Source organism: Danio rerio, chromosome 16, assembly GCF_049306965.1.
Source record: "Danio rerio strain Tuebingen ecotype United States chromosome 16, GRCz12tu, whole genome shotgun sequence".
Classification (NCBI taxonomy): Eukaryota; Metazoa; Chordata; class Actinopteri; order Cypriniformes; family Danionidae; genus Danio; species Danio rerio.
In genome coordinates this window covers 26,894,210-26,921,829 of record NC_133191.1, presented here as the reverse complement: position 1 = coordinate 26,921,829, position 27,620 = coordinate 26,894,210, and the positions used below count along the sequence as shown (strand labels likewise).

Sequence of the window (27,620 nt, the reverse complement as noted above, 5' to 3'; positions counted from 1 at the left end):
ATCATAATGATCTAATTTGGCAATGAGATCGTAACTGTACTGCACATGTAAAACAGTGGCCATTTTCATCAATGTAAACACACCAAAAACAACATTAACATTATAGCAGACACTGTAAAAAGCCCATTCCCAGCCACTAGACTTTTCTGACAGGGTATTTGAAGGTCATCGAGTGACAGAATGTTGTGGGACTGCTATACAGGAGTTATTATTAGGGATGGCAAAATTTTGCCGTTTTCATTTAAGGTTTTTTTTTTTTTTTTTTTTAAGTATGAGGGTAAAACATTAACGCGGTTATAAACATATTAAAACATGTGCTTGTTTGTTATAAAAAATTGTAATAATGACAAAAATACTAATTTGTGGACTTCCTTACTTCAAGGTTCAGCTTTGCTGCCGTTCTGGCTGGTGTATTCTGGGAAATTTTCTTACTCCTTGGTTTCGAGTGTGGTCCTAAAAAAAATCTCAGTTCGAAGGGCGATCTACCCCTTCCCCTTAGCCCTACGCCTTTAAGCTAAAGAGAATTGGGACACCCCTACCCCTACACAGAGGGTAAGGGGAAGGGCTAAGGGGTAGAATTGGGATTGGGCCTATAGTTTACAAAGTTAAATTCAAAGAAATTTGTGTGCAGGTCTGTGTGGTCTGTCTATATTAGCCTATCATTGGAAAGCACGTCCTGTCATAAATAATTAAGAAGCAGGGTCTTCTCGTAGGGTAAGAAAACTCTGCTATGAATAATAATGAATGAGAAAACGACATGTCATCACTCCACTAGCAGGTTCGCGCTACGTCACCATTTTTGATCCCACCAAACCTGGAAGATGAAATTAGCGGACAAAAGCTCCAAATGATCCACTTTTCGTAACAATCAGATTAACAGGTGCTAACATTGTCTTAAATTATGCTCAACGCACACAAAGCTGTTAAAATCTCAAAGAAAAGTACTCCAGGGTGTCTTGAACCTATAAGCTCAAATGGAAAAGAAGGTCAAGATACGTATGCAAGCAAAAAATGTCAGAATTAGGATGCCTTTAATTGCACAGGCAGTGCTGCCTCATGAACTGAATTTGCTGTAGTCAATTGTTTTGTGTTTGGTGTGAGAGCACAGTTTAATGGTGACTTACTTCTCATTGCACTTCATGTAAAACACCCTGAAGCTTTTAAATCACTCCTAAAAGCATAGCTGTTTAGCTTGGCTTTTAATATAATTTTAATAGTCCTTTTTACTGCTTTACTTTTACATTTATCCAGTCGTTTCTGTTGGCTTTTTTTATATTCTGTCTTTTTATTTTACTTCATCTTGTGTACTGCACTTTGGTCAGTCTTGATGCTGTTTTTAAATGTGCTTTATAAATAAATGAACTTGAACTTAAGCTTAATCAATCACCTGATTTACAGACAATTAAAACTCAAATCTGCAAGTCACTGGCCCAGTGTTAAAGTCCCTAATATGCTTCATTTTAATATGCTTTAAAGAACCAATATGCGTGTTTAAGTGTCTACAGTACAAGAGTTGGGGATTTTTAAAATGATTTTTTTTTGGCAAGAACAGCATTAACAGCTGTTTCTTTACAACACTATACTGTTTTTACACAATAGATATTTGTGGGCCTGTATAGATTCACATGTATATTTTTTCAGGAGAGGATGTTGCTGCGAAGCCGCTGTTAAGGGGTGGAGACTGAGCTCTGTTAATACCGTCAAGCACAGTAGGGGGGGCTGAATTTAGGAATGAGGCAGAATTAATTTAAATCTCATCAAATGGGGTTCTAGAAGCCTGCAGCGCTGCACAGATGTACATTGAGTGCTATTTTTCATGACAATACAGACAAAAGTGTCAAGCGCTACAGAATCACTTCATCTATTTTAGACTCAAAATGTGGACACACCCGTCTAAGATTAGGAAGACGTAGCAGAGGTCTCTTACTCCTAAAAAATATATGTATATCAATAAAAGGTAGCTCCTCACATTCTATTTCAGGACTGTGTAGTAACAAGAACTAAATCTTTTTATTAGAGGAAAACTAGTTTGTCTAAATGAGGAACGTGTAGGCGTCGTTTTACAGTAAGGGAATGACACAGCGCTCAAAGCAGAGTCCTCTGGGTAAGTGTCCAGGCTTTCAGCGATTTGGGGTGCCAAGGGACGGGCCTTGAAAAAGCTGGACTCATGCGTCGCTATGGAAACGGCCCAGCAGCAGGTGGGAGGGATTTTCTCCACAGAGATCCAGATGAGGAACGTTCCGCATTCCTATTTTTGGCCGAGCCTGTTCTTTCGGGGTGAAACCCGCATTGAGAGATTGCATTCATCCTATTAATTCTAGATTTGTATACTTGTGCACATACATTTGTCATCAGTCAGTACGAGTGGATGCATTAATTATGCCTGCTAAAAGGGAGCAAAAGTAAAGAAAAAAACACAAAACGTGTGTATCTTTTCCATTCTGACAAACCTAGATACAATGTACAATTTTCCATGAATAAGTGCCATTCCAGTGAAAAGTTTATTTATTTTGACTGGTTACATAAATTTCAAGTTTCATTTTATTTAATGATATTTAACTTTTTGTTATAAAAGGTTGAAACTAAAGAGAAGATAATAACACAAAGTAACAGGGTTGCACAAAATATGGGATGGATTAGAAAGCTTTTATGAATTAGGTCATTATTTACTCATTAAAATGGCTTTGCAACAAAGCTATTGTGATTATGGCACCATTGTATAATTTAATATTTGCACATGGTTACACAATTTTTTTTACACCATACAAATACGCATTTAAGTACTAAGTAACATTAAAAACATTCTAAAGCATTGGGAATTGGTCTGCATGTAATTATACACAATTTACTACAATTATACACAATTTTGTTGTGTCACTGTACATATAATTTTAAGAATAATTTATAAATTGGCTCTTTTTTGTGTTAAATCCAAAGATTGATTCTTGAATCTATGCTATTTCAGGTTTAATGCATAAATAAAGCTTTATTATTATTGTTATTATTATTATTGAATCTTTGTTATATTATAAAACTTAACATAATATATTAGGGCTAGAACTTAATATAATATATTCAGAACCTATAATTGATCAAACTTTTCCAGGTCAGTTTTTTTCAATTACTTTCCCTAACGTGTGTTGATGTTCAATAAATAATCAGAGATAGTAGATGGTGTGGGTTTCCTTCAATTCATTTAAAATCAGGCAATGCACCCCTCATTCAAAATCTCTCACTTGTAATATGAGAGCATATCAACTGTACAAAACCTGTCAGTGAGCTTTGAGGGCAAAATAAATAAATGAAATAATCGGGTTAAAATGTTCAATTTATCGAGATTTTGATTTTAGGCCAAAATGCCCAGCCCTATATTATATTATATTAATAGAGATGCTCCGATCGATCGGCCAGAGATAAATCACATTTCATGACTTGATTGGTACTTGCTAATCTGGCCTATCTTATAAACTAATCAAAAGTGTTTGTTTTGTTTACGAGTTTACAAGTAGAGGACATATTAGAACCCAATTCTTTTTACAAACAAGTTCTGTGTTTTCAATAATATTGCAAGTCCATTATAACCGGGCAGGAAATATTAGGGAAATAAAAAAACCTAATAAATATTCTTAACTCAAATATTTAATAATATAACTTATTATAATAAACTTATTGTAAAAACATATAAATAAAAGTGGTTTATAGGCCTATTTCCTTTCTGTAAAGAAGTAATAGATCTATAGGTGCTTTTTAACTTCTTATGCATCAAATACGTGCTCTTATCGTCATTGAGTAAGGTTGAATTCTTCTTCCGTCATTTGCAATGTTTTTAAATTGCTTTGTTATTGATTTTTTCATCCAATCTGATTATTACATGTCAATACTAAATGGTTATAAGAGTCATGTTCAAGAGATTATATGCAACATCTTTCATTTATTCTGTTAGGTAAGGCACTTAAGTCTCACACCTAGAGTGAAAATATGCATTATGCATTAGAAAGTTTGAAGCATCAGAATCGGTACTCGGTGCTGGCCAATCACCATGAAAAGGAATTGGTACTCTGTATTAGCTGGTAAAATCTTGATCGGAGCATCCCTATATATTACAGCACACGTCCTTCTAGTAATAGAGAGAAAATACGGTTTCAGATTTTAGATTTTGTTCAATTTATCAGAAACTCCAACAATAACTGCTGTTTTTGATGCTTTCTGACATCACACAACTGTATTTATAGAAACCGAACCATCTTGTTTGTATACCATTAAACCCCTAGTGATTATTGCAGTAATTAAATGGAAAGTTGCAAAGTCTATAAAATAAAATGTTACCTTGGACATTAGACGGAGGTAAAGCAATACACTAGGTATGTAGGTATGTAAGCAAGTTAGCCTCAATAAAGAGGAGTTTTCAATGTTGGAAAAAAGAGAGAGAGAAAACTGTTTCTCTAATGCTTTGAGAAAAAAGTAATGGGACACCGAACTGGACACTTTTTATATGAAAAGACGTGTGTAGCTATGCACTACACAGGGACCCTTTCTGTGAGCTAAAAGGACAAAAACAAAACATTATTCAAAAGAACATATGATCTGTTATAAATTACCAACAAACACAACAGAGCATCAGTTTGAAACTGGGCACTATTATGCTTAAAAAGCCATGGCTAATCTTGACAAAATAACCAGATACAGAGGGCATGACGTTCCAGCTAAAGCCATCTGTAAAGGCCTGTCCGCTCTCAGCAGTGCACAGCATCTTCAAAAAAAACAAAATCTGTGGCCGACCACTATCTTATATGACTGCTGTCGTCCCAGAGACTTATGAAATGCGGATGGAAAGGGTCACGATGAGGATAAAGAGATCAGGGTCATGTTTGAGCACTGCGTCTATGAGCCTCGGATGAAATACTTTGTTAAATAAAACACTAATCCGGTAACACCGGTTGGTTAACATGACTGTGTCTACATTTACCGCCAAATGTTTTTAATGAACAACGTCGAACAGGTTTTTTATAATTCTGAAGAGCCATTATTGATATGATGACTTTATAACATTTACACAACAGCGCAGTTCCACATCATACAGCCAGCTCGGACCCGATTGGTGTATTTTCTGCACTGTCTGAAATGAAATAAAATAAAAATAAACATTTGAACACACTCCGAGACCCGAGCCTCTAAAATGGTGGACAACTGGTTTGCTCGATAGATCAGACTCATAGCACTGGACACTCATCGCTACTGTCATCCATCTGTGAGCTTGAGTCACAACACGAGAGGCCTGAATAACACAGATCCCACTAAGATCTAAAGCTCGGCATGACTCCACACTGACACCAGCACAACCATTTTAGGGATGGGGAGTAAACTGACTGTGCATGAACTCCATTCTCTTGTTGTTTATACATTTCCTCGTCTGATCAGCATTCCAACATGGTGAGGTGAACAAGAAAATAATTCACCATTGTCTTCCTATGAAACGGTGCCATAACCATACTTATTTAACCAGGAGCTTTTTTGGCTGTTATTAAATGGTGTTTTAACTGGTCTACGTCAATCCATATTAAACAATTATTTGTACTTAATCATTTTTTGATTATAGGCAGTTGAAGACAGAATTAATAGCCCCCTGTTTGTTTTTATCCCCAATTTCTGTTCAACAGAGAGATTTGTTAAACATATTTCTAATCATAATAGTTTTAATTACCCATTTCTAATAACTGATTTCTTTTATCTTTGTCATGATGACAGTAAATAATATTTCACTATATACTTTTAAGACACTTCTATACAGCTTAAAGTGACATTTAAAGGCTTAACTAGGTTAATTAGGTTAACTAGGCAGGTTAGGGTAATTAGGCAACCTACTGTTTAACAATGGTTTGTTCTGTAGACTATCGAAAAAAAAATAAAGATTAAAGGAGCTAATCATTTTGTCCTTACAATGATGTTTAAAAAAATAATAACTGGCTTTATTTTAGCCAAAATAAAACAAATAAAACTTTCTTCGAAAGAAAAAATATGATCAGACTTGCGTTGAAAATTTACTTGCCCTGTTAAACTTCATTTGGGAAGTATTTAAAAAAGAAAAAAAAAATCAAAGGGGGCTCATAAACCTGAATTTCAAATTGAATTATTCAAATTCAACCATTTATGCCCAGCTTAAAGTGTTCCCGCCAAAAAAAATGAGCCAATTAAAAAAAAAAAAATGTTCCTGTAATTTAATAGCACTGTGGTAATTAATCAAAATCTAGCAAATGTCAAATTACAGAAAAAAATACTCAAATTACAGCGAGTAGTTTTTCTCAGGGATGGTATTTACTAAGTAGTTTCAAAAATGTGTACTTTTAATTTCCTTTGAGTACATTTTTTGTGCAGTATCAGTTCTTTTACTCCATTATTTTCCTTCAACCTGCAGTCACTACTTTATAGTTATTTCCTGTCTATGGGGATTAGAAAAATCAGTCCTGCAATTCTGGTCCAATCAAATAACACATAGAAGGAAAATGGCATCATACCCTCATATCTTAAGGCATGCAGCAAACTGTTTAAAAAGCATTAAAAGTGTCCAAGAAGATACTTTACGCAATGACCCAGAGACTATTTAGACTGAATGTCACTGATGAAAAGATGATGAATGTTTACTGTGTGATAACCGAAATGGCCTTAACCAATCAAATTACATGTAAACACATCCACCTTTCCCAGCGTAATACTCACTGCTCTTGAGTACTTTTGAAAGTTCTACTTTTTACTCATACTTTAAGTAATATTTACCACATATACTTTTACTCTATTCGCGCTACATTTTTGGGCAAGTAATGGCTATTTTACTTGAGTATGATTTTGCAGTACTCTTTCCAGCACTGCAAAAGTCTTTTCATGTTGTATATTATAGAATTTAGGCCACAGAATTTATTTTACATTTGCTTAGACAAAAACATCACTTGTCAGACATTATAGGAAAATAATCAGTATTTATCTGTATCAGCCATCTTTAATATTGATGGATGCTTGGCTCATTTGAATTTAACCAAGTCAGTTTAATATCCTTTGTTAATATATCATCATCTTGCACACTGAACTGTTTCATAGGAATAAAAAACATACTACAGGCAGAAAACTGAAAATAAGTTAGCCGACTGAAAGAGACATGAAGAGCGGCTAAATTCTTCAACTCAGCTCAGGCATGCAGTTGAGACAAGCTTTGAAGTTATAATTTGCATCAAAATGATCCGTCTTCACTGACTACTGTTTATCTTTTCATTGGAACAAGCACATCATACGCTATTATCTGTCTCTCTCAGAGACTGAAATCTTTTACAGGATGAAAACTTATTTAACTACATGTATTGCTGAATAATTCAAGCTCATGAATGAGGGCACTGGAAACGAGCTCTGTCTCTGCCTTACAAACATCATTTGTGCTCCATTTATACTGCATTTCACTGTGAAATCATCACAAATCTGTTTGAATTAGAGGCCCACCTGTCAATGACGACCTCCACCTTCAGAGTACAGGATCTCTAAGGTCTTTTGAGGCACGTTTTTCTCCTCGGCCCCCTTTCTTTCACCCAACTGCTCCTCCCCTATAAGAAAAAAAAAAAAAATCGGATTGTTCTTTGTATGCAAGATATTCATGTAAATGTCTAAGACAATTTTAAATCAATTGGACCATGGTGAAATCTGCATTTACACGCATAAAGTACAGCATTTTGCAGTACGTACACAAGATAAAAATAGGGATGCAGATTCTGACAGCTAAAAATCTGCATCACTGTTTTTTGGCTGAAAGAGATAAAGGCCTAAAATATGAACCAAATCGATTTGTTTTAACTGAAAATAAAAAGAATGGTTGTGATACGCATCGTACACAAAAAAGTTTTTTTTCATTTTGAAAATGTCTCAACTGGCTCAACACAATAACAGAACTGTTTCACATAGAAACCAACCTACAGTAGTCAACATTTGAGGCGGATCAAAACCTTTTATCAAAGTTGTCCTAAAACTTTTGAACAACACCCACTCTTGTCATAGGACAATTTTGAAAAACATTTTGAACCGCTTCAAATGTTGACAACTGTATTTTAAACCCATATAAACAATAGGGCTGGGTGATTAACTGAAAGCAGTTTTCATGCACATTTTGCCAATTCTACAAACTCTACAACATGTGCCTCAGATAGAGCAGCATTTACTACACAGAGAAACAGTTCACTGATGACCTTTGTTAAGTTGCACTCAAAATTGCAGATGATTTAATTAAACGTTAATTATATCTTTAACACCTAATGCTTAGTAATAATGGCAACTGTTTGCGTAGCCTCTTTGTAAACAACAGTTTTGTGAAGTAAATACTGCTACTCCAGATACCCTATTTGATAACGTGTTTTTCCTCCAAACTAAACTCAGTTGAGTGCTTAAAATAAATCCTTTTGTAAGATGATACCATATTTGTGATTATTAATCACAATTAATCAAAAAAGCAGTTCAATTTTCTGTTTATAATGCAATGCCATGGGGATTTCATTTTTGTGGGTATTTGAAGTTTACCACATGAGCACCCTCTGGCCTTCAGAAGAGGTTTAGTACTGTTCACACTAAGGTTGGGTCAATAGGTGATGCCATCGTCCATCGCAGAAGGCAGATAAACATCATAATGCTGAGCCGGCATCAGAATTCTTCACCCCGCCCCGATCACAGCAGCAACCTACTCAGGAAAAATACACATGGCCCCGTGTACACTAATACGTCTTAGGGCTCCTACACACCGGGACGCTTTTTATCGTCAGCGTTTTATGAGACGTTTTTCCACATTCAAACCCAAGCGATTTTCACTGGCGTCAAGCAGGAAAGTATGCAAATTCACTCCTTGACGTTAGATGGCGCTATACAGCTTTAAACTTCCGACACCCACTTGTAACACAGAAGAAGAGGAAGAGAGGAAGTTCACACGCTTGTTGTTAGTTACTGGTGACTCGAACAAGCATTGATGATTTAAGTAGCAGCTCCAGCTCTAGCGATGAAGAAGCAATAAGCAGCTCCACGATCATATCGCCTCTGGGCATCTTCTTCAATGTGCGCTCACATTGACAATTTTGTGCTTGAGCACCTCCAAGTATTGTTTACTTTAACTTCAGTAGCTCCATGCATGTGAACAAAAGTGCCAACCTGATTGGTGGATGTTTTAACGCTGCGCGTCAAAAAAAACTAGCATGAGGCATTTTTTTAAATAACGCTTTCGCGCCTGGAGTTCATGTTGGTCTGCACGATTACATTTGTGGCCTTTATATAGTCACGAGGCGTTAAACGTCAACGGAAAACGTGAGCAAAAAACATCTCGGTGTGCACAGGCCTTTAGTTTTAAAATAGCGTTTTGGAACGAAATCAATCCGCGTCTACAGTGGTGTTTTATCTAGCATTTCTGAAAAGCCCTCCTTCCACATTATACACTGAAAACGTACATCACATGACCACACATGCACGCGCGCACACACGCGCACACACACATACACACACACACACTAGGGTTGTAACGGTATGAATTTTTTACGGTATGATAATCGTCTAAAACAATACCACGGTTTGACGGTTTCGCGGTATACGGTAGGTTACAAATGTTACAAAATAATAGAACAGTGAAGCAAATTTGACTTTTTCAAAATAATATATTTTCAGTTACTATAAACAACACCACTTACAATGAACAAATAAAAAATAAGAAAATAATAAATAATGTGTCAAAGTCCAAATAAAGTCCAAATAAACATGGTGCAAATCCTCAGTAAAAAAATAGATATAAATATTTACTATACTATAAATAGTTACATAACGAAACTAGATTCATTATGGAACATCCTTAGGTTTTATGTGCCAGCATGGATATGGTTGTCTGTGGATATGGATTTGGATATGGTTGTCTGCAATGCAGACAAACAGCTGCACCTTCATTTGCGTCTTTTGAAAACAGCAAGAGCAGCAGTTCGTCTTTGCTGTGTCACTGTTTTGTCATGTTTCTGTGCTGCTGTGCATGCAAAAGTACTTAGTATGAGAATTATTTCATGCAAAACTTTTTTTTTTGCGTTTTATTTAGCCGCGCATAAATGTACAGCCTATCTCTCATTCCGTGTTGTTCAAAAAGCTCGTTGTTGGTTCACAAACAAAAGCGAAACCTATGCTTATTGGTTGTGATACAGCGAGTTTGAACCAATCTGGGCATGGAGGAGGGACAATGCATTAATGTATCATGTCTGGTTTGTCCGGAGACACAGTGACGAGCGTTTCTTTGTCAAATCAGCGTTGTCAAATTTTGATGACGTAACCGCACTGATTCCGGAGCCTCTGAAAGTCGAATGGTATGTGAATGGTAGCACTGAGATTAAAGCTGAGATTCTCTTCTTTATGCCAATCGTTGAATTGTATGAATCGGATCAGCGGATCAAAAGTTATTAAACATTTAAGAGCAATACTTATTTTTAGCCGCGGACGGCTGTCTCGGTCTTTAAGGGTTAAAACCGTTGATATGCAATTGTTCATGGTATGATAATCGTGCACGTTTAAATCGTGGTAGACCGTCATACCTGTATATTGTTACAACCCTAACACACACACACACACACACACTGTCATGCGTGGCAGCGTATGCATGCATTTTAACCCCCGCAGTCAGCGGGTGCTTTGAGCACAAATCCCCAAAGAGCAGTGCACGTCTGACAGTTTATCAAGGATGTATAACTGGATTGCATCTCACTATAGGTGTTGAACGTGATATTTAATTAATCATGTCTACATTTAACGAATGTGGATTGGGTACACGAGAGCGACACTCTGATCAACACGCATGATTGCGTTCATCCAATTTGCTTAAACTAAGCATTCTAAAGCGTATTTTACAAGCAAGGATTCTTACATAGCAACTGTCTTTACAAAAGTTGCGTGTAAGGGGGAAACATGTCAAACTTAATGACACATAATTTGAGTGCTTAAAGGCAGAGCCTCACTCGTGCTTTAGGTGCTGCGCGCATCAGTTCCCCGCATTCATCAGAAGTTGATGCCCAAATTGACACAGGTAATAAAAAGATTAAACTTCAGTCATGTTCATGCTGTGAAACACTATCAAAATAGTGGACTGGACTTTTTGTTTCCAATAACGATTATAACACTGTTAATATAGGAAGTCCTATAAACTGTAGGCCTGTTAAAGTTTACAGGTGCAACAATGTGCCTTGATGTACTTGAATGTTAGAGATGTGTTCTCCTACACCAGTATAACATTACTTGTCAAATAAATGAACAAGGAAGATTATTTTGAGTTTAAGTTATTTAATTATCTTGTTTATGAAGACTGCAGAGTGATGCATGAAAACAAATCACTTCGAATAATTAAGTATTTTGTGATATTTTTGTTTAAATGTGCTCCTAAAAGTACGTGGCCACTGCCCGCCCCCCACAGGTTAATAGTAAGCGAATGTAATTTCATAATGCAAATCTTAAATTTATGCTAACCAACAAATGATCAAAGGAAATGTATCAATGTAATACAATATGAATTGATGTTTACTTTAAACTGTAATTATATTGTTCTATTAAAATTTTTTTTTTATATATTTTGTGAAATAAAATGTTTTTGAAGAGGTATCCACCATCATTTTGTGGCTAAAACGTATCGGTTCAGGCACCGTTTTGGCACCGGTATAGTTTTAAAAGTATCGATTTAGCACCGGTATCGAAAAAAAAAAATAAACGATACCCAAGCCTAGTCAGTACACTGCTTCAACCTTTCACTTTCACGCTTGTACTTAGTAATTTTAGCGAAAACCTCAGATACTGTTGGTTGGTTGCTGCTGATTAATCCACTTTTGTTATGCAACAAAGTTCGTCAACGCCATTATGATGACACATATCACTGACTATTCATGCCAGAGTTCCATGGAAGAAGTGATTGACAGGTGGTAATTTGTGTGTAACTTATCTTTATTTATTTATGATTTGGTTATAGGTAAAAAAAACAAAGACTATGCAGATCAGGTAGTAGAAACGGTGAGCTACAAATAATTAATTCAATATGAATTCAGTAATTATTCATAAATAATTAATTCACCGCCTCCTACAATGACGCCGGCATCATCCATAGCAAAGTTTCGCAATAGACATTGTACGATGCCAAATTGGTCTACATTGCCCAACGGCTCAATTGTGCTTGCAATGTCATCTCAATGTAATCACCCAGCTGAAATAAACAGTTTATAACAGCTTTTTGGGCCACATATACATATATATATATATATTAGAGGTGTGAACCTATACTGGTCTCACAGTTTGGTTTGGTTACGATTATCATGCCTTCGATTCGGATCAATTCGATATCTCGGTGCATCACGGTGCATTGACGATGCTTTCCATATACATTGTTATATTTTAGGGGGGAGGCTATAACAAGCTGTCTGCATAAACGCACAAACACACAACACCACACTGTCTCTCATTCAAACACACACAAACATAGACAGCACCAAACAAACAAACACACACACACACACACACTTAAGCCCTCGCAACAGGGAGAGCTTGCGCTGAGCGGAGCCGAAAAAAGAAACACTTTTCCGATGGTCCCTTACTGGGAGCTCTTTTCAGCGCGAGCTCTCTCGGCTAAACACATATTGCGAGGGCTTAAACGGAGCAGTGCTCGTAATGTCAAGCGAAAAAAATAAAAAGACAGCTGTGAAACATAACCAGCTTTGTCTTTTTGTAGGAAACACACTTTAGATCTTTTTAGGGTAAGAGGTTGAGTTATTGCCGTCTATAACTGAATGTGTGTCAGGAATATCGAAAACAAAACCATCTGAACCACGCTAATTTCTGGTGCCCCCCTGAATGTACAGCGGCCGTAGCATTTGCCTATGGTGCCTATGCCACGGGCCGGGCCTGAGTTGGCTGTGTTGTAAATACTCGCGCTCACCTCCCTCGCGACAGAGCGTATAGGAGATAAATGACGTCAGTACATTATAACCGGTAACGGTAAATTATTACTGAACCGATAGCTTATGGTCCGCATCTGCATCACGGATATGTATGCGGATATGTATGTATGTATGTATGTATGTATAGATATAAAATATGCAGGTGTTCAAACTAGCTAAAATAAGACTCGTAGAAGCCTACTTTAAGCCAGACAGATGCATTGTGATGACAATTATGATGAGCTTAACTAATACAAACTGGATCCCAGGTATGATTGGTGGTACAGCGCGTATAGACAATATTTTACAGCCTGAGTGCACTTGGACTGGATTGATTGTTTATATAGTTATTTATTACCATTTTATTTAGCTTTTTTTATCACGTGCCATAGAAGCATAAAACTGGAAGGCCTCATTGAATTTAATTACTTATTTCTCTTTTTCATGTTACTTACTACACAAGATTTTTCTTCCAACAAAAAGTAAATAACAAACTTGTCTCATTTGATTGGACAGACCAATTTTCGTTCTGAGTGAGCAAGTGCCATACTGGCCCTTATGTCAAAATCACCAAACTTTCTCTCCTGACTACGAACAGTGACACCCTTATTTTTCTTTTCTCCAATGATTCTTCCTGTTCACGTTACTATAAGCTGCAGGTCAGTGGACTGATAAGACAAAGTCAACATCTTTAGCCCTACATCTTTCTTTATCTCACATCCATCATAAACACCTTTATCTTTCACAGCTGCTATAACACTTCAAGCTTCTCTAAAAAGTAGAGCTGAGACACCATGAATTAAACTCAAGTCACCTGAGGATTGACAACCTTCAAGATGCGGCTGCCTTAATTTAACAACACCTGAGCAAAAAAATAAACAGCATGATCTTCCATTCTGCTGCTGGTTATTATGGTCAGTGTAGTTATATGCAGTCTCTCCATTACACCTCCAAAAAGCTGGGTCACGGCTGCAAAAGTAGGGCAGAAAATTGGCAACAGAGAGGCTGCTCAGCACAAGCGACTGGAAAAAGTTTCCTATCAAGAAAACAGCCCTCTCAAACTGATTGTGTTTGTTTATTTTCTTTTGTTAAGGGAAGAATCTACTCTGCTGAGGCCCGACTGTTTCCACTGCCACTCAAAAGCATTCTAGCATTATAATCACTGGAGTGTGATTGCAAAATATATGACATGCACAGCGATGAATCATGACTTGTTGTACTCATTATGCAGAAAACAGAGCAGAATAGTATGCCAACTTGAACTGCAACTTCAGCTGGTAGCGCACATCAGTTCTGACTCGCTCTTCCAGGACATGAACGCAGAAGGAAATTAATAGCTTTGGTAGTGATGACTAATAAATAACCTGGCTTCAATGTGAGGCCAGACTCCCTCACAAAGAGGCTCTGCTTTCAGTGGAGTCATGACCACCAGCACCGACAGAGAACACACAGCTTTTAAGGGAGCCCAACCCACGGCTGTGACATCAGCGACTGTCGGCTTAGTCACCGACAGCACGAGCTACGAGGCAGAGGCAGCAGCAACCACCTCCTCAAAGACGTCAGCTCTTCACGAACGCGGGCAGCCATTTTGAATCCAGCCAGTCACCTGGCACAAACCGCATTTTGCACCAGAGCAACTCAGGCAGAGTAGTACTTTTGATGATATGCGTCACTACTTTGTAAAAGTTATCTCAGTCTCGGTTCCATGAATAAAGCTTTGTACTGAGACACGATTCCATATAACGTCCCACAAAGTGAACGCTAAAGGTTTGCAGAGAGTGAGAGAATGTTTAGTTGCTTCTAAATGCAAAATACAGAATATTTAGACAGAATTCTATAATACCGAATCAGTATTTTCTTACTCTGTAAAAAAATTATACGATTATATGAATGTTTTAAGGTCATGTAACCTATAAAACTAAATTAATCATGTTCTAACTTAATTGTATAAGTTACGCAAGCTGTTTTAAGTCAGTTTAACATAATATAAGTGCAATGGACTCTTAAAGTTAATTTGATTCAGCTTAAAAATTTAGGGAAACCAGGATTTTTTAGTGTAAAGGTCTGACAGAGTTTGTTTTATTTAGATTTTTTTTTTTTTTTTTAGAATTTGTTATAATTTAGGTATGCTAAATGTGACTGCTGTTTAATTTATGTTTTGGGACCATTCATGTACATATGTATGGATGCTTGGATCTATATAAGCCTTTTACTAAAAGTTCTTAAACTTCAATGAAACTTTATCCAAATGCGATTACAATAGGGGAACGCACCTTCAAAAACAGCAATTTCCTACAGCGAGTCTGTTTAATAAAAGAGAAAACGCACATTTCTGAATATTGTGTCAAATACCTACTCATATTAATTAAAAAAATAAAACATGGTACTAACTGACTGTGATGTAACATTGTATTAGGACTAAGTTAATAAATCAAAGCAACCAATGTGATTTTTAATCATTTAAACTTCAGATCTAACTTAGTATTTTACACCGAGTAATTCTAGTTTTTTAAGGAAGGAGAAATATGTCTAGAGTATGACTAACCACAACATAGAAACACTCACAACACACAGTAAATATGTGCACACACACACACATACATACATATACATATACATATATATATATATATATATATATATATACATATACATATATATATATATATATATATATATATATATATATATATATATATATATATATATATATACAGATTGTGAAAAAATATATATATTTGAATTGCAGTAAAGTTGGTTTTATATTCGCACATTTGTTTAGTGACGACTTGTGACACTGCTTATAATGCTTACCATGGTACTTTGAATATTTGAACTAAAATCACATGTAAATATGACTACAAAACAACATGAATGAACACTATTTAATTGAATGTGAAAAGTGTTGAGCTTTGATAGTTGTTGATTGCTAATATGATTTTACTATTAGGAATTTACAAAGCATACTTTTCTGACATATTATCAAGGAGAAAGTCTGAATGTGTTAAACTTGCCTTACCTCAATAACATTTTAGAATGCACCACAGAAGGCGCTGAAAGATCTACAACACACAGGTGCTTGTGCCTCGTTAATTTGATTTAACTTAACTTCAAGAACCTCTGAATCCTATAAAAAACATATTTCTGCTTTCATTCTATTGGGCAAATATTCCAACAATGAATTCACAATAGCGTCAAACTACCTGAAAAAGTAGAGAAGATCTGCTAGCCATATACTGCGAGTAAACAAGCTCAGGATGTCAGACAGATGGAAGATTCAGAGTATAGATACTTTGAATGCTTTTGAAATCACATCTGACTGCCCACTAAAGCAAATATCACGTGTTCGCTCTACACACTCCAATCACCTGAAGTGCCCTAGGAATATTCGCGGAGATTGTTCGCGATAGGCTAAATTAAGAACTCTTATCGCCACTTATCGAGCATCATATGCAGCTTACAGAAATGCATATGCTCTACATAGCCTGCTTTGAGTAGTGCAGATGCGACGATTCTAGAAAGTATAACAGATGTGAACACAGTGCTGCAATGTGGCTCGCGTCTGATGCGTGTGCCATGCAGTATGGTCGTGGAAGGCGTCACCACTGCCTACATCATACGACACCAAGCCGAAATCAAAGTAGTTGCGTGCCGTGCTCACTTCATACAAGTGCATGAATTAATCATTCTTAGTACTAAATTGAATTCGATCTTGGCGTACAATCGAAAAGAAGACGTTACTAGGGTAAGACAGACCCGAATAAAAAAATCACTTGGATCGACGTAACGCCATGTCGACATTGGTAGCCATATTTTGCTGCTTATTTCGACATCAGAGAAGTAGACATGTTCTCGCGCCCAATAGCGCTTAACTTAAACCATTCCGCGAAACTTTCCGCAAGCCACACCAAATCACAGCGCTGGAAACGTTAAAAACTGAGGTTATCGGGTCAGGTCGATGCGGTTATTCTGCTGCTCACTTTCTACAATATACCTATACAGCAAACAAAGTTCAACTGAAATAAACAAGTGACACGAGCAGCACTTCACAGCCCTTTCCGAAACAACTACTTATTGTGTGTATACAAACACGCCCGCAACTTTAAGGTTTGTTTGCTAATTTTCCAACCGACACAAATAATTCGCTCATTCTTACCTGCCCACCTCCAACGGAAAACGCAGGGATGTGATGTTATTGCCAGCTAGGGTCCAAAATTGCTTACTTTTCCACGTGTACAGCCGACAGAAGCGTGCGATTGTAATGATTCTGCCGAATCCTAAAGACAACAGCCGAAAAAAATTGGCGATCACAGGGGGATCTACGCCAAAACCCACATGATCAACTACGTCAGCAGACGTATTTGCATACGATACAAGACGCCGTTCCATCCTGACTTGGGAAATGAATTGTTAAACGCCAAAGTTTGGAAATCGCCGACGGCAAGCGCTGGCTTTGAGTGCAAGAGCAGTAGTTGACTTCACCCTGCGCTTCCTTCTTTGAGATGATTAAACCACTGTTGTTTTGACGTCCCCTGCGTGAGTTTGGATCATAGGTCATTGAATATTAAGCACTTCGCTGAAGGCCAGTGGATCTCTCTGGTTCTCTCTTCTCTCCTCCCATCTTCGCCTCTTGTCCCCTTCTCTCTTCCTCACGCCCTCCCTCTGCTCTTCCCCTCCCTCGGATTGCCTGAAGACTGGCTATGTGTACACCTCAAAACAGGCCAACTTACAAACTTGTGCAGAATTAAAGACGTCGCTATAGAAAACTAGTCATTACGGACGTGTTTTAACAATATTTGTCAAAGTAGAAAAAAAGAAATCTCTAGGAAAAGAGAAACGTGAACAAATATAACTTTGGAAAATTCCAACGTGCTGCTCTGCATGGGCAGTGGTTGAGAAAACTGCTGCAGAATCTCATAAATTATTCATTAAGCAGGACCGATCCGCCGGTGCTTGGATATATTTACATACAAATAAGCAGTTAATGAATTATTAATAGACATTTTCTTGATCTTTGTTTTTTTGCTTGTCGTTCATCTGAACTTATGGGCACATGTTTTATTTATGACTCAGGTAAGCACACCTGCACCTTTAGATGTCAATACATTTAACGCCATCTACAGGATATGCTATGTAATGTTTAAGTTATATCATTTGAGGTTAGTTCTTGCTGTAGGTCTGCAAGATGAAGTTGGATCAAGTCTGAAAGTAAAAACCCACATATGACGCTCAGAGATGCACGACTATATTATTATGTTGTATTCAAAGGTGAGGTCTTATATGTGTATGGAACCAAAAGCCATGTTTTTTTTGTTAACCTAACAGAGCATGTAGAAATAACATTAACTGTTTTTCAGTGTTATAAATATGAATGTTTCTGTGTCCTAGGTCAGTGGAGGCTCACACCTGTTTTCAGTAGCTCATGGAGGTGTGGAGAATTGTGTCTTCAGTGAATTCCATGTTAACTTACTTCTTGATCCAGATAAGAAGTTTGTATCTTTATGAAAAGACATTAATGCTGTCAAGTGCAGTTTAACTGTCTGTTCAGTAGGGACTTTGTACTTCAGATGGGATTGGGAAGGTAATTTCACCACCCAGGCATACATTTTTTGATTTGGCATAAATCTGGGATGGTAGGCATTCATCCGGCACTGGCATACAGCATGTGGGCCAAATATGGCCCTGGTTTGGCAGAGGTGGCACCGTCTTTAAGGTGGCACACAATACTTGGGCCAGATGTAAAATGTAATATTTGGCCCAGATGTTAATAATTGATATGTGGGCCATGTAAGTTTTTCCTTTTTTGACCCACATTTTAAATACTTTTTGATTATTTTAAAATCGAGAAAAAAAAATTCTACCAATCAGGTCGCTTCAAGAAAAAGCACGCCCATAGCACGCTTGATATGAAGATTTAACTGACATTAAAACGTGCAAACACAGATATTTAGAATAAAAACATGAAATAAACAACCAATAGAATCTAAATACTATACAATTACTTTATATATCACTGTCAAATATCAGTAAACACACAAAGTCACTTGTAAATGTCACTTGTAAGATTCATTGTAAAATAGTTTAAATTCATTGTCAAATGGGAAACAAAATTCCACCTGTGTGCTTGGCTATCATGAATGTGTATTGATTTGATGGGCCAGGCAAAGTCCTGCCCCTCTGAAGAAACACTGATCGAGAACAGACTTTGCCCTTCACAGCTCATAACAGGAAGCAACGTGTGGCAGACAAAAGGTAAGTGAAGGTTCTATTGAAAGTAAATTTTACAATATACATATAATTACAATATAATTTAACACTATAATTGAAAACTTTAAGAATCTATTATTATGAAAGTTTCATGTGCTAAGTTAAACCAGATCTTAATCCTACATCATCACCAGGCTACTCAAGATAAAATTCTGGCATATGTAGCATTTGTCTTTTTGAATTACATGTTTCATAAAAGGCACACTTTTAGGTGTTTGTTTATTCTTGATTTTCTAAATTAAATTTCTCTATACTAACATTTAGTTTTAACATTCAGAGATGAACAAGGAACAATCTCCACCTTCTTACAACCCTTATTACCCTCCGCCATATCCAAATTCAACGCAAGGTAATGCTGGGTATCCACACTATCCAAATGCAACCCAAGGAAATGCTGGGTATCCACAATATCCAAATGCAATACAAGGAAATGCTGGGTATCCACAATATCCAAATGCAACCCAAGGTAATGCTGGGTATCCACAATATCCAAATGCAATACAAGGAAATGCTGGGTATCCACAATATCCAAATGCAACACAAGGTAATGCTGGGTATCCACAATATCCAAATGCAACACAAGGTAATGCTGGGCATCCACCAATGGGCATGATGCCTCTCGCTGGTATGATGCCCCCCACTGCTGAAAATGTCAATATGGGGAATCCAGACGACGCTCCTCCAGAATATACCCTGGGCTTTGAGAATGAGAACTGCTTTTCAGATGCTGCCATAAGAAGAGGTAAATCTTATGAAATGACTGCAATTTCTTGGCAGTGTTTTATAAAGGTAAAGAAAGTATTTATTATGAAATAGATATGTCACTCTTTGTGTAAATGTGCCCCATGTAGGTTTTATAAGAAAAGTCTACTTGACACTTATGATTCAGCTACTGATAACTGTTGGAATCATCTGTGCTTTCCTTTATTGGTAAGTAGACTGGTATTTATGTTGCCACACCTATAATTAATAGCAAAAGGGACAGGTAATGGAGTACACAAAACGTAAAGACTTAAGAAATATACACTCAGTGGCCACTTTATTAGGCAAAAATGTTAAACTGCTTGTTATGTAAATGTAATAGCCAAACGCAACATCTTAATGCATTTAGCCACCTTGGTAAGATGATCCGAAAGTTGATACTGAGCATCAGAATAAGGAAGCAAGGTGATTTAAGTGACTATACATATGGTTGTTGCGATATTCAAATATTTAGCATTTCAAAAATGCCTTGTTGATGTCAAATGCCAGAGGAAGATGGCCAGAAAGGTTAAAGAATAAAACTGATTAAAGCAACAATGCCTCAAAAAATAAAAACTTGTTGCAACAGAAGTCTGAAGAAGAACATCTCTGAACATACAACATCAAACTTTAAAGGGCTCTAAATGTGACTTTTGTGTCAAAATATCAATCAGATTTAGTATACCCTGTAGAAAATGTCCATTTTTGAGTCAGAAGTAGTTGTAGCTGTTTTTGCACCTGGACCTTTAAAAGAAAACTAGCTGGTTCTTCACACCCACTCTTCCTTTCAGAGAAGGATAACCAGGGTTAGATGTCAGGATAAACACAGCAAAATGACAACTCAACTATAGCGATTGCAGCAGTTATTAATTACTCTAAAAGTTTAGTTTAAAATGCTATAAAAATACCAATAAGTCTACAACTACTGTTTCTTAAGTTTGATCACAGAGAGTTGAAAACAATCTTTTAATCCCAGTTTCTTTGCAAATCCTGTCTCGTGGACACAATTCTATGCATTAATACTGAGACATGCTAATAAACTACCTGACAAAAGTCTTGTCACCTTTCCAAGTTTTAGGAACAACAAATAATAACTTGACTTCCAGTTGATCATTTGGTATCAAAGGTTGCTTATAGGCAAAGGCTTCTAGATTACGCCTATTTTACCAAAATAAAATATGATCATGCCTTGATTTTTAATTATTTAATTAGGACAGTGAGGTCTGTCTTTGCTTAGACTAAAGTCTTGTCACTTAACAGAAATAATGTACAGTATAGAATATAAAGTCATGCAGTGGAAAAACAATTAATATTGTGTATGACTCCCATGAGCTTGGAGGACTGCATCCACACATCTCTGCAATGACTCAAATAACTTACTAATAAAGTCATCTGGAACGGCAAAGTAAGTGTTCTTGCAGGACTCCCAGAGTTCATCAAGATTCTTTGGATTCATCTTCAATGACTCCTTTAACTTACATCAGACATGCTCAATAATGTTCATGACTGCTGACTGGGCTGGCCAATCCTGGAGCACCTTGACCTTCTTTGCTTTCAGGAACTTTGATGTGGAGGCTGAAGTATAAAAAAGGAGAAAATAAGTAAATAATTTGCTTTTGATTGCCTTTGAAAATCAGACGGTTGGGTTTAGGGAAGGAGAGCAGGTCAATCAGTGATTTTGAAAAAAAAAAAACTGACGGTTGGGTTTAGAGAGGGAGTAGGGCAGCCCAATCGGAGCAGCCTCTCGTGAATTTATTTCTGAGAAGAGCAGAAATTTGATACCTCATATAGCTGATTAACCATGTAGACTGATAACAGCCTTTTGAACTTACCAGTAGGCGCAGAGGGCCCCTACTGGCCCATATCTATCAGCTGATAACCACTGATAATGCTCATTCAATCGACTAATAACATTCAAATTTGCGGTGTTATCATATCAATATAGACAAAAATCTTGAAATCGTATACCCCTCACTTAATGTGCAGTTGCGCCCCTGTTTCAACCCACTTCTAGCAAGGTGTATATAGTGGTCAGCGAGTGTATATTCTAACTATCCATCTCATTTGAAAGGTTTTTTATTATATTTTATAGGGAGACACTCAGCGACTGGGTGAAAGACACATACTGGTTTACCTACACCATGATGTGAGCACTTCTGCTGTCTTTGTTCAGAGTGTCTTATATAATAATCATTTATATTCAACTGAATCCATTGATATTTTGTACTGACTTCTGGTGTTTGCTTTAAATTCCCCAGGGGTGTTACATTTGCTCTGGTTATTGTGCTCGTATGTTGTGTTGATATACGTCGCAAAGTTCCTTTAAACTTCATCTTCCTAGGACTGTTTGTAAGTATACAATTTAATGATGGTAAACATTGAATGTCATATTTTGCTGCAAATGCTAAGTGCTGTCTTCCCACACAGACAATTGCAGAAGGCTGTCTCCTTGGATCAGTGGTAGTGTGAGTGAAAAACATAATTTAAGCTGATTTAAATGTGCTTCAGTTACATGAAATTACAATTCAATTCTACAAAACCTTTAGTTAGACAGCAATACTTAAAACAAGAATCTGTCCTTTTGCAGGTACTATTCAGCAGAAGCGGTGCTTTGGGCAGTGGGTGCAACGGCTTTGGTGTCACTTGCAATGAGTTTGTTTTCACTACAGTCTAAAGTAAGTACTAACTAAAGTGGGATTTGACTTCATGTATTGTATTAAGCAGTAGTTCACCCAAATATAAAACTGTAATAATTATTCACTCCTCCTCTGGCCAGCTGAGATTTTTTTTCTGCTAACAAAGAAAAATTAAGCTTTTATTTGAAATTTTTTTTCCTTCTAATGCAAGTGACTGGGGGTCAGTGCAGACCATTATATATTTTAGGCAGGTAAAATCTGTATAACGCCGGCGGTCTTCTTTACCAAAACAATCAACCCTTTTTAGAAAAAAATAAACATTAAAAATGCACATAAATTTATATAACAACCCTTGTATTTTGATGCCTGTAATTTAATTGCAATAATCAGCAACAGGTTTGTTTGAGCATTATGGCATTTTGAGACATCAAGTCTTTGTTTGGAAGTGGTCCAGCAATCTTAATACTACAGCAATTTACAGTGGCCAGTCGATTTTCACAACACACACAAATACAGAAACAGACTGCAAATAGATCAGAACACACAGGAAATGTGTTGGGGGACCCAAAAATGTGATGAACCCTGACTATAAACAGGAAGCAGCCGGGTTTGTCAGTTTCTGGGATCCCCTGACACATTTGTGTTTTGGTCTGTGATATTTCTGACTGTTTCTGTACACATTTGCAGTGCCTGTGTGTCATCCAACCAGTTTGTTAGCGTTTCACTATTTGCAATTTGTTTTCTTAATTTGCAGCTTGTTTGAGCTTTCTCAGCCACTGTAACAGAGTTCGTTTTGGTTTTTTGGTTTTAATCAAAACAAACCTGCCAAGTGTGAACACACCTTTAGTTTTTATTAGAAAGTAATGAATGAGTTGGAAACTGTTTAAATTTTGAATATGAATCATCAAAAATGCAGTGAGCTCCAATTAATTACTTCCATTAATAGAAATTTAGCTTATAAATTTAAGTTATAAGCATCTTGGATGTCATGGAGGAGGAAATAAAGTGTAGATTTATTTTCTACATTAACTTTCTACATTTACATCTACATTATCTATTTTCATGCACTGCACAATATCATAGTCCTTGTGCAGGCATGGTACATCAGAAAAAATTCCTTGATCATTACGCCAGAATGAGAGTAGTTCTTTGCCATATCAGCTTAAAAATAACGTTTCATTTTCTGTTGATCTTAATACAGGATGTAACTACAGAAGGTTCAAGCTTTATATAGAAAAAATACTGAATGGCTTTAATTATTTTAAATTCAGATTTTAAATGTGCGGTAGGTGATCTGCCAACATGGTAACCATTTAGCATAATATCTTTGATACAATGCCGTCTAAAGCCACGCCTCCTGAAATCATGGACACCACCGTAAAGATGACTGTACACTACTAGATCATGTCAAACTTTATAGTGCTTAATAATACTCCAATTCTGAACAAAAAACTATTGTATCTAGCATGTTTTTTAGTTATGTAGCAAGCGAAACTTAAATGCAAGGATTCCTGGTCTCATTCTCTCACATGCTTTGTCCTAATGTGACTACTGTATAGTGGTTGGCCGGCAGGGTGCAGAAATTACACTTATTTCTAAGCCATATTTTCATGCCATTTCAGAGTAAATATTCAAAGTAGCACGATTAACAAAATAGGAAGGGCGTCACAGGCTAACGTTGTTCAAAAATTAACCAATGTAATGTGAAAACCAACTTCACCTTAGTAAAGTAGGCTAGGCGGAATAGTGCTATTTACTTATGTTTTATTGTTAAACTAAATAAAAATCAGCATTATTGATGCTGTAAAAGGTCCCTTATTGTAAATAGTCACATGGATCTTTCGCCAGAAGATTTCACTTGGTAAACCACAACAGTACCATGGATATAACCCATTTGTAAAACAACACAATCTACATCAGCTTTGCGTGACTAAAACAGTTTTAAAACATAAATTACCTGTCTAAAAGAAATACTTCAGCCATGGTGTAATCCTTCCTCCAGCGTGCAAAAGTAACTCCAATTTTGATTCAGCATTTATTTTTACTGCTGACACTCTCATGTGCACGTGCAAATGGCAGATCTGTGTGAACATGTGCACAGATCTACATTTGTTGACAGGCTACTTATCAGAATTATGGGAAGTGTTACCCAGTATATAAAAATACATATAAATACATTTAGATCATTTACTTAAATTATTACCATTGGAATGTGATGAGATTTTCAACTAGCACAATACAAAATGTTTCTAAAGACAATCGCCTACTGCACCTTTAAAGCTAGATGCTAATGGTCTAATCCAATTCAATTATTTATGCTAAGCTAAGCTAAAAAGTGCCCCCACCAGACCTCGGCTGTTTCTCAATAGGCGTTCTTCAGTGATCTTACGTCCTTGTGTTCTCGTGTAGCGTCGTAATCAGCTGCCAAAGTTCAGTTCCAATACTCAAGACTGCAAGTACAGAGGACGCGTGAAAGTTCCCGGATGTGTTTTTGATATCGAGGACGCACTGATGCAGACTTGAGCGCAGCTCTCGCTCTAGAAGTCCCAGAATTGGGTCACTGTCAGCAGAAAGCGCAGCATTTTACACAGATTTATTATTACAGTTCAGAGATATAACTTATTTGTCTCAGGAGTTTCCCTAAATGAAACGGTGAAAGTAAAAAAATGAAAATCTTAATAAAGGCATAAACACATTAAGGGTGTTTATTTGCTGAAATTCCTATTAAAATCTGTTTTACTTGTATTGTGCGATGTATATTTGTAAAGTCTTTATGCATAGTATACATTGTGAAAAGGGGAAAAATAAATCGATGTATAAATGCTGTGATGTTTAAATAATTTTCGGTTAAATATGCGTAAGCGTCATGTCACCATTAAAGAACGCTGCATTCCATTTCTCATAGGATGTGTTTTCTGTTCTTGCAGTCTCCCAAGTTCGTTCTTCAAAAGTTACCTGGCAAGACCGGTCTTCACAAGAACGCATGTCTGTTCTCTGCGTTCTTGGAATTGAGAAACAGCTCTAGAGATGGGCTGAATAGATTAAAAATGGCTTAACTTAACTGTTTAACTCTAGGGTACTTGCAAAATGAGCCTTTAATAAGCTAAGTGTTGACTGCAAAATATGAAATGTATAAAGCACGTAACCATGTCATTGCTTGTTTTAGTGGGACTTTACAGCTGCTTCAGGATGCATCTGGGCAATGAGCTGGACACTGTTTTCATTTGCATTGCTTTGCGCAATTCTGAGATCCCAGGTAAATGGTCAACCTTTATTTGCTCTAATCAAAAGAGTTTACTTATGTATATATTCATTCAAGCTAACATTTGTGTTCCACAGTATTTGTACATCTTTTATGCATCGCTGGGAACTTTGATCTTCTCTGTGGTAAGTGCACTTCTTTCTTAATAATGTTTACCCTTTTAAGTTTTGTTGAAACATATAGATGGATAATCCTTATCTGGAGAACTTCATGACATTGTGTAATCATGTTCTGCTAACAATCTTTTATTGTCTTGTGGATAATAGTCCCCATTTACTGCTGTCCTCATCTTACTCCTTTTCTGTATCTGTCTTAAGTACTTGGTGATTGACACACAGCTCATACTGGGAGGAAAGCACAAATACAGCATCAGTCCAGAAGAGTACATCTTTGCTGCTTTGAACTTGTACATTGATATTGTCACAATATTCTTATTATTGCTTCAATTAATTGGGTTCTGTCGTTGATATGGTTTGTCAACATCATTATTGCTGCCGTATTCAGCATCAGGCTTGGGATTTGCTATACATTTTACCTCAATTTTTGTTGAAACATGACTCCATTGTTTCTGTAAAATAATATAAGTCAAACAGAATTTAATTAGAATTTTTATATATGTAAATGAGATATGATAATATATTTGTCTGTAAAAATGCTATTAAAAAGAATACAATAATTGTTAACTTAAGGTAAATAACGTAAATTAGCTATGTTTAAAAGTATTAAAAATATAAATATGGCGTACGTTTTGTGTTTTGAGATACATTTTTACCAAAATAAAAATAAAAAAATTACTCCATTGTGTAACTCAATAAAATCTTTGCTACAATCCCTTTGCTATTTTTGTATATTGTTGGGATATGTAATCAATTCTATGCGTGTTCATTAAAAAAGGTCAAGAGAGATTTTTCTTCAATATCTAAAAAAATATTAGTAATTAATTGGATACATATAAATAATTTGGTTCACAGAATTCTTTTATCCTCAATGCAGTGCAAAATTTACATTCAGGAGATGCAACCAATTTTATTTCCTGACTGATATTAACAGGTGGAGTTTAGTGGAATTTGTCACTTGTCAATCATTCTCCAGTCCTCCATTGGCCGCACCCATACATACGTCCTCTTTTTCTATGAATTCTCTGCACAACATGAAAAGCCTAAGTTTCAAGACATTTCTGCGGACAGGAAGTTTAGCTGCAGTGCTCAAGTTAATCAGGCCTTTCCATTTCGTTCAGCTTCATCTACTTCTGCAAAAATGCTTCATTAGTATACAAAGCATATCACACTCAACAGGGAGTTCAGTTGATATATCACCTTAAAAGTAATACAAATATAATTGTTTAATAAAATTAAAAAGAGACAGAAATATGTTTAAAATATATATTCCCTTTCCCCAAAAACATATAAGCTATATATAATTTTGGAACACTAAAACCTTAAAGCTATATAGACACAATGTAATTTTTAGGAAGTTAAAAATGGAATGTCAACTGTTACTTGAAAATATGCAGAAATCAATTTATAAACAAAATATTGCCACAAAACTATAGAAAGTGATCCAGTAACATCCTACTATTTTTCTTTTGGTTGAAAGGAGGCTAATGATGGTGCAAAACCAGAGAGTATTACTCCACATTTCACACGTCCATCTACCAAACACAAGCAGCTGTTATGAATCATGTCTAAGTATATGCTAACAATTTTATTGTATATTATGTCAGATTAAAGGGATCATCATTCAGCTTAGCTGTGAGGCGTC

The 27,620-nt window shown here is 36.4% G+C and overlaps 2 protein-coding genes across 15 annotated transcripts in view; one reads left to right on the top strand and one right to left on the bottom strand.

Annotated features, from left to right (window-relative positions):
- Positions 1-17,245, bottom strand: part of zhx2a (zinc fingers and homeoboxes 2a) — a 34,411-nt gene extending 17,166 nt beyond the window's left edge. The window contains 2 exon segments of one of the 2 annotated variants that reach the window (NM_198814.2): positions 7,483-7,583; positions 17,110-17,226. The gene's annotated coding sequence lies outside the window, so the exon portion shown is untranslated. 2 annotated transcript variants of the gene reach the window in all.
- Positions 16,512-26,688, top strand: zgc:110410. 13 transcript variants are annotated; one of them, XM_073924991.1, is made up of 14 exons: positions 17,639-18,026; positions 18,118-18,221; positions 18,342-18,381; positions 19,172-19,205; positions 19,498-19,686; positions 19,804-19,962; positions 20,072-20,150; positions 22,054-22,107; positions 22,220-22,310; positions 22,389-22,426; positions 22,549-22,636; positions 25,764-25,853; positions 25,937-25,984; positions 26,177-26,688. In XM_073924991.1, the coding sequence occupies exons 3-14, from the start codon at positions 18,376-18,378 to the stop codon at positions 26,324-26,326; spliced, it is 1,026 nt and encodes a 341-aa protein (XP_073781092.1). In that variant the 5' UTR covers positions 17,639-18,026; positions 18,118-18,221; positions 18,342-18,375; the 3' UTR covers positions 26,327-26,688. The 13 variants fall into 13 exon arrangements, with proteins under 13 accessions (XP_073781087.1, XP_073781085.1, XP_073781086.1 ...); XM_073924986.1 differs by lacking the exons at positions 17,639-18,026; positions 18,342-18,381 and adding an exon at positions 16,512-17,029; XM_073924984.1 differs by lacking the exon at positions 18,342-18,381 and having other exon boundaries at positions 16,532-18,026.
- Positions 26,689-27,620: the final 932 nt, after the last annotated feature.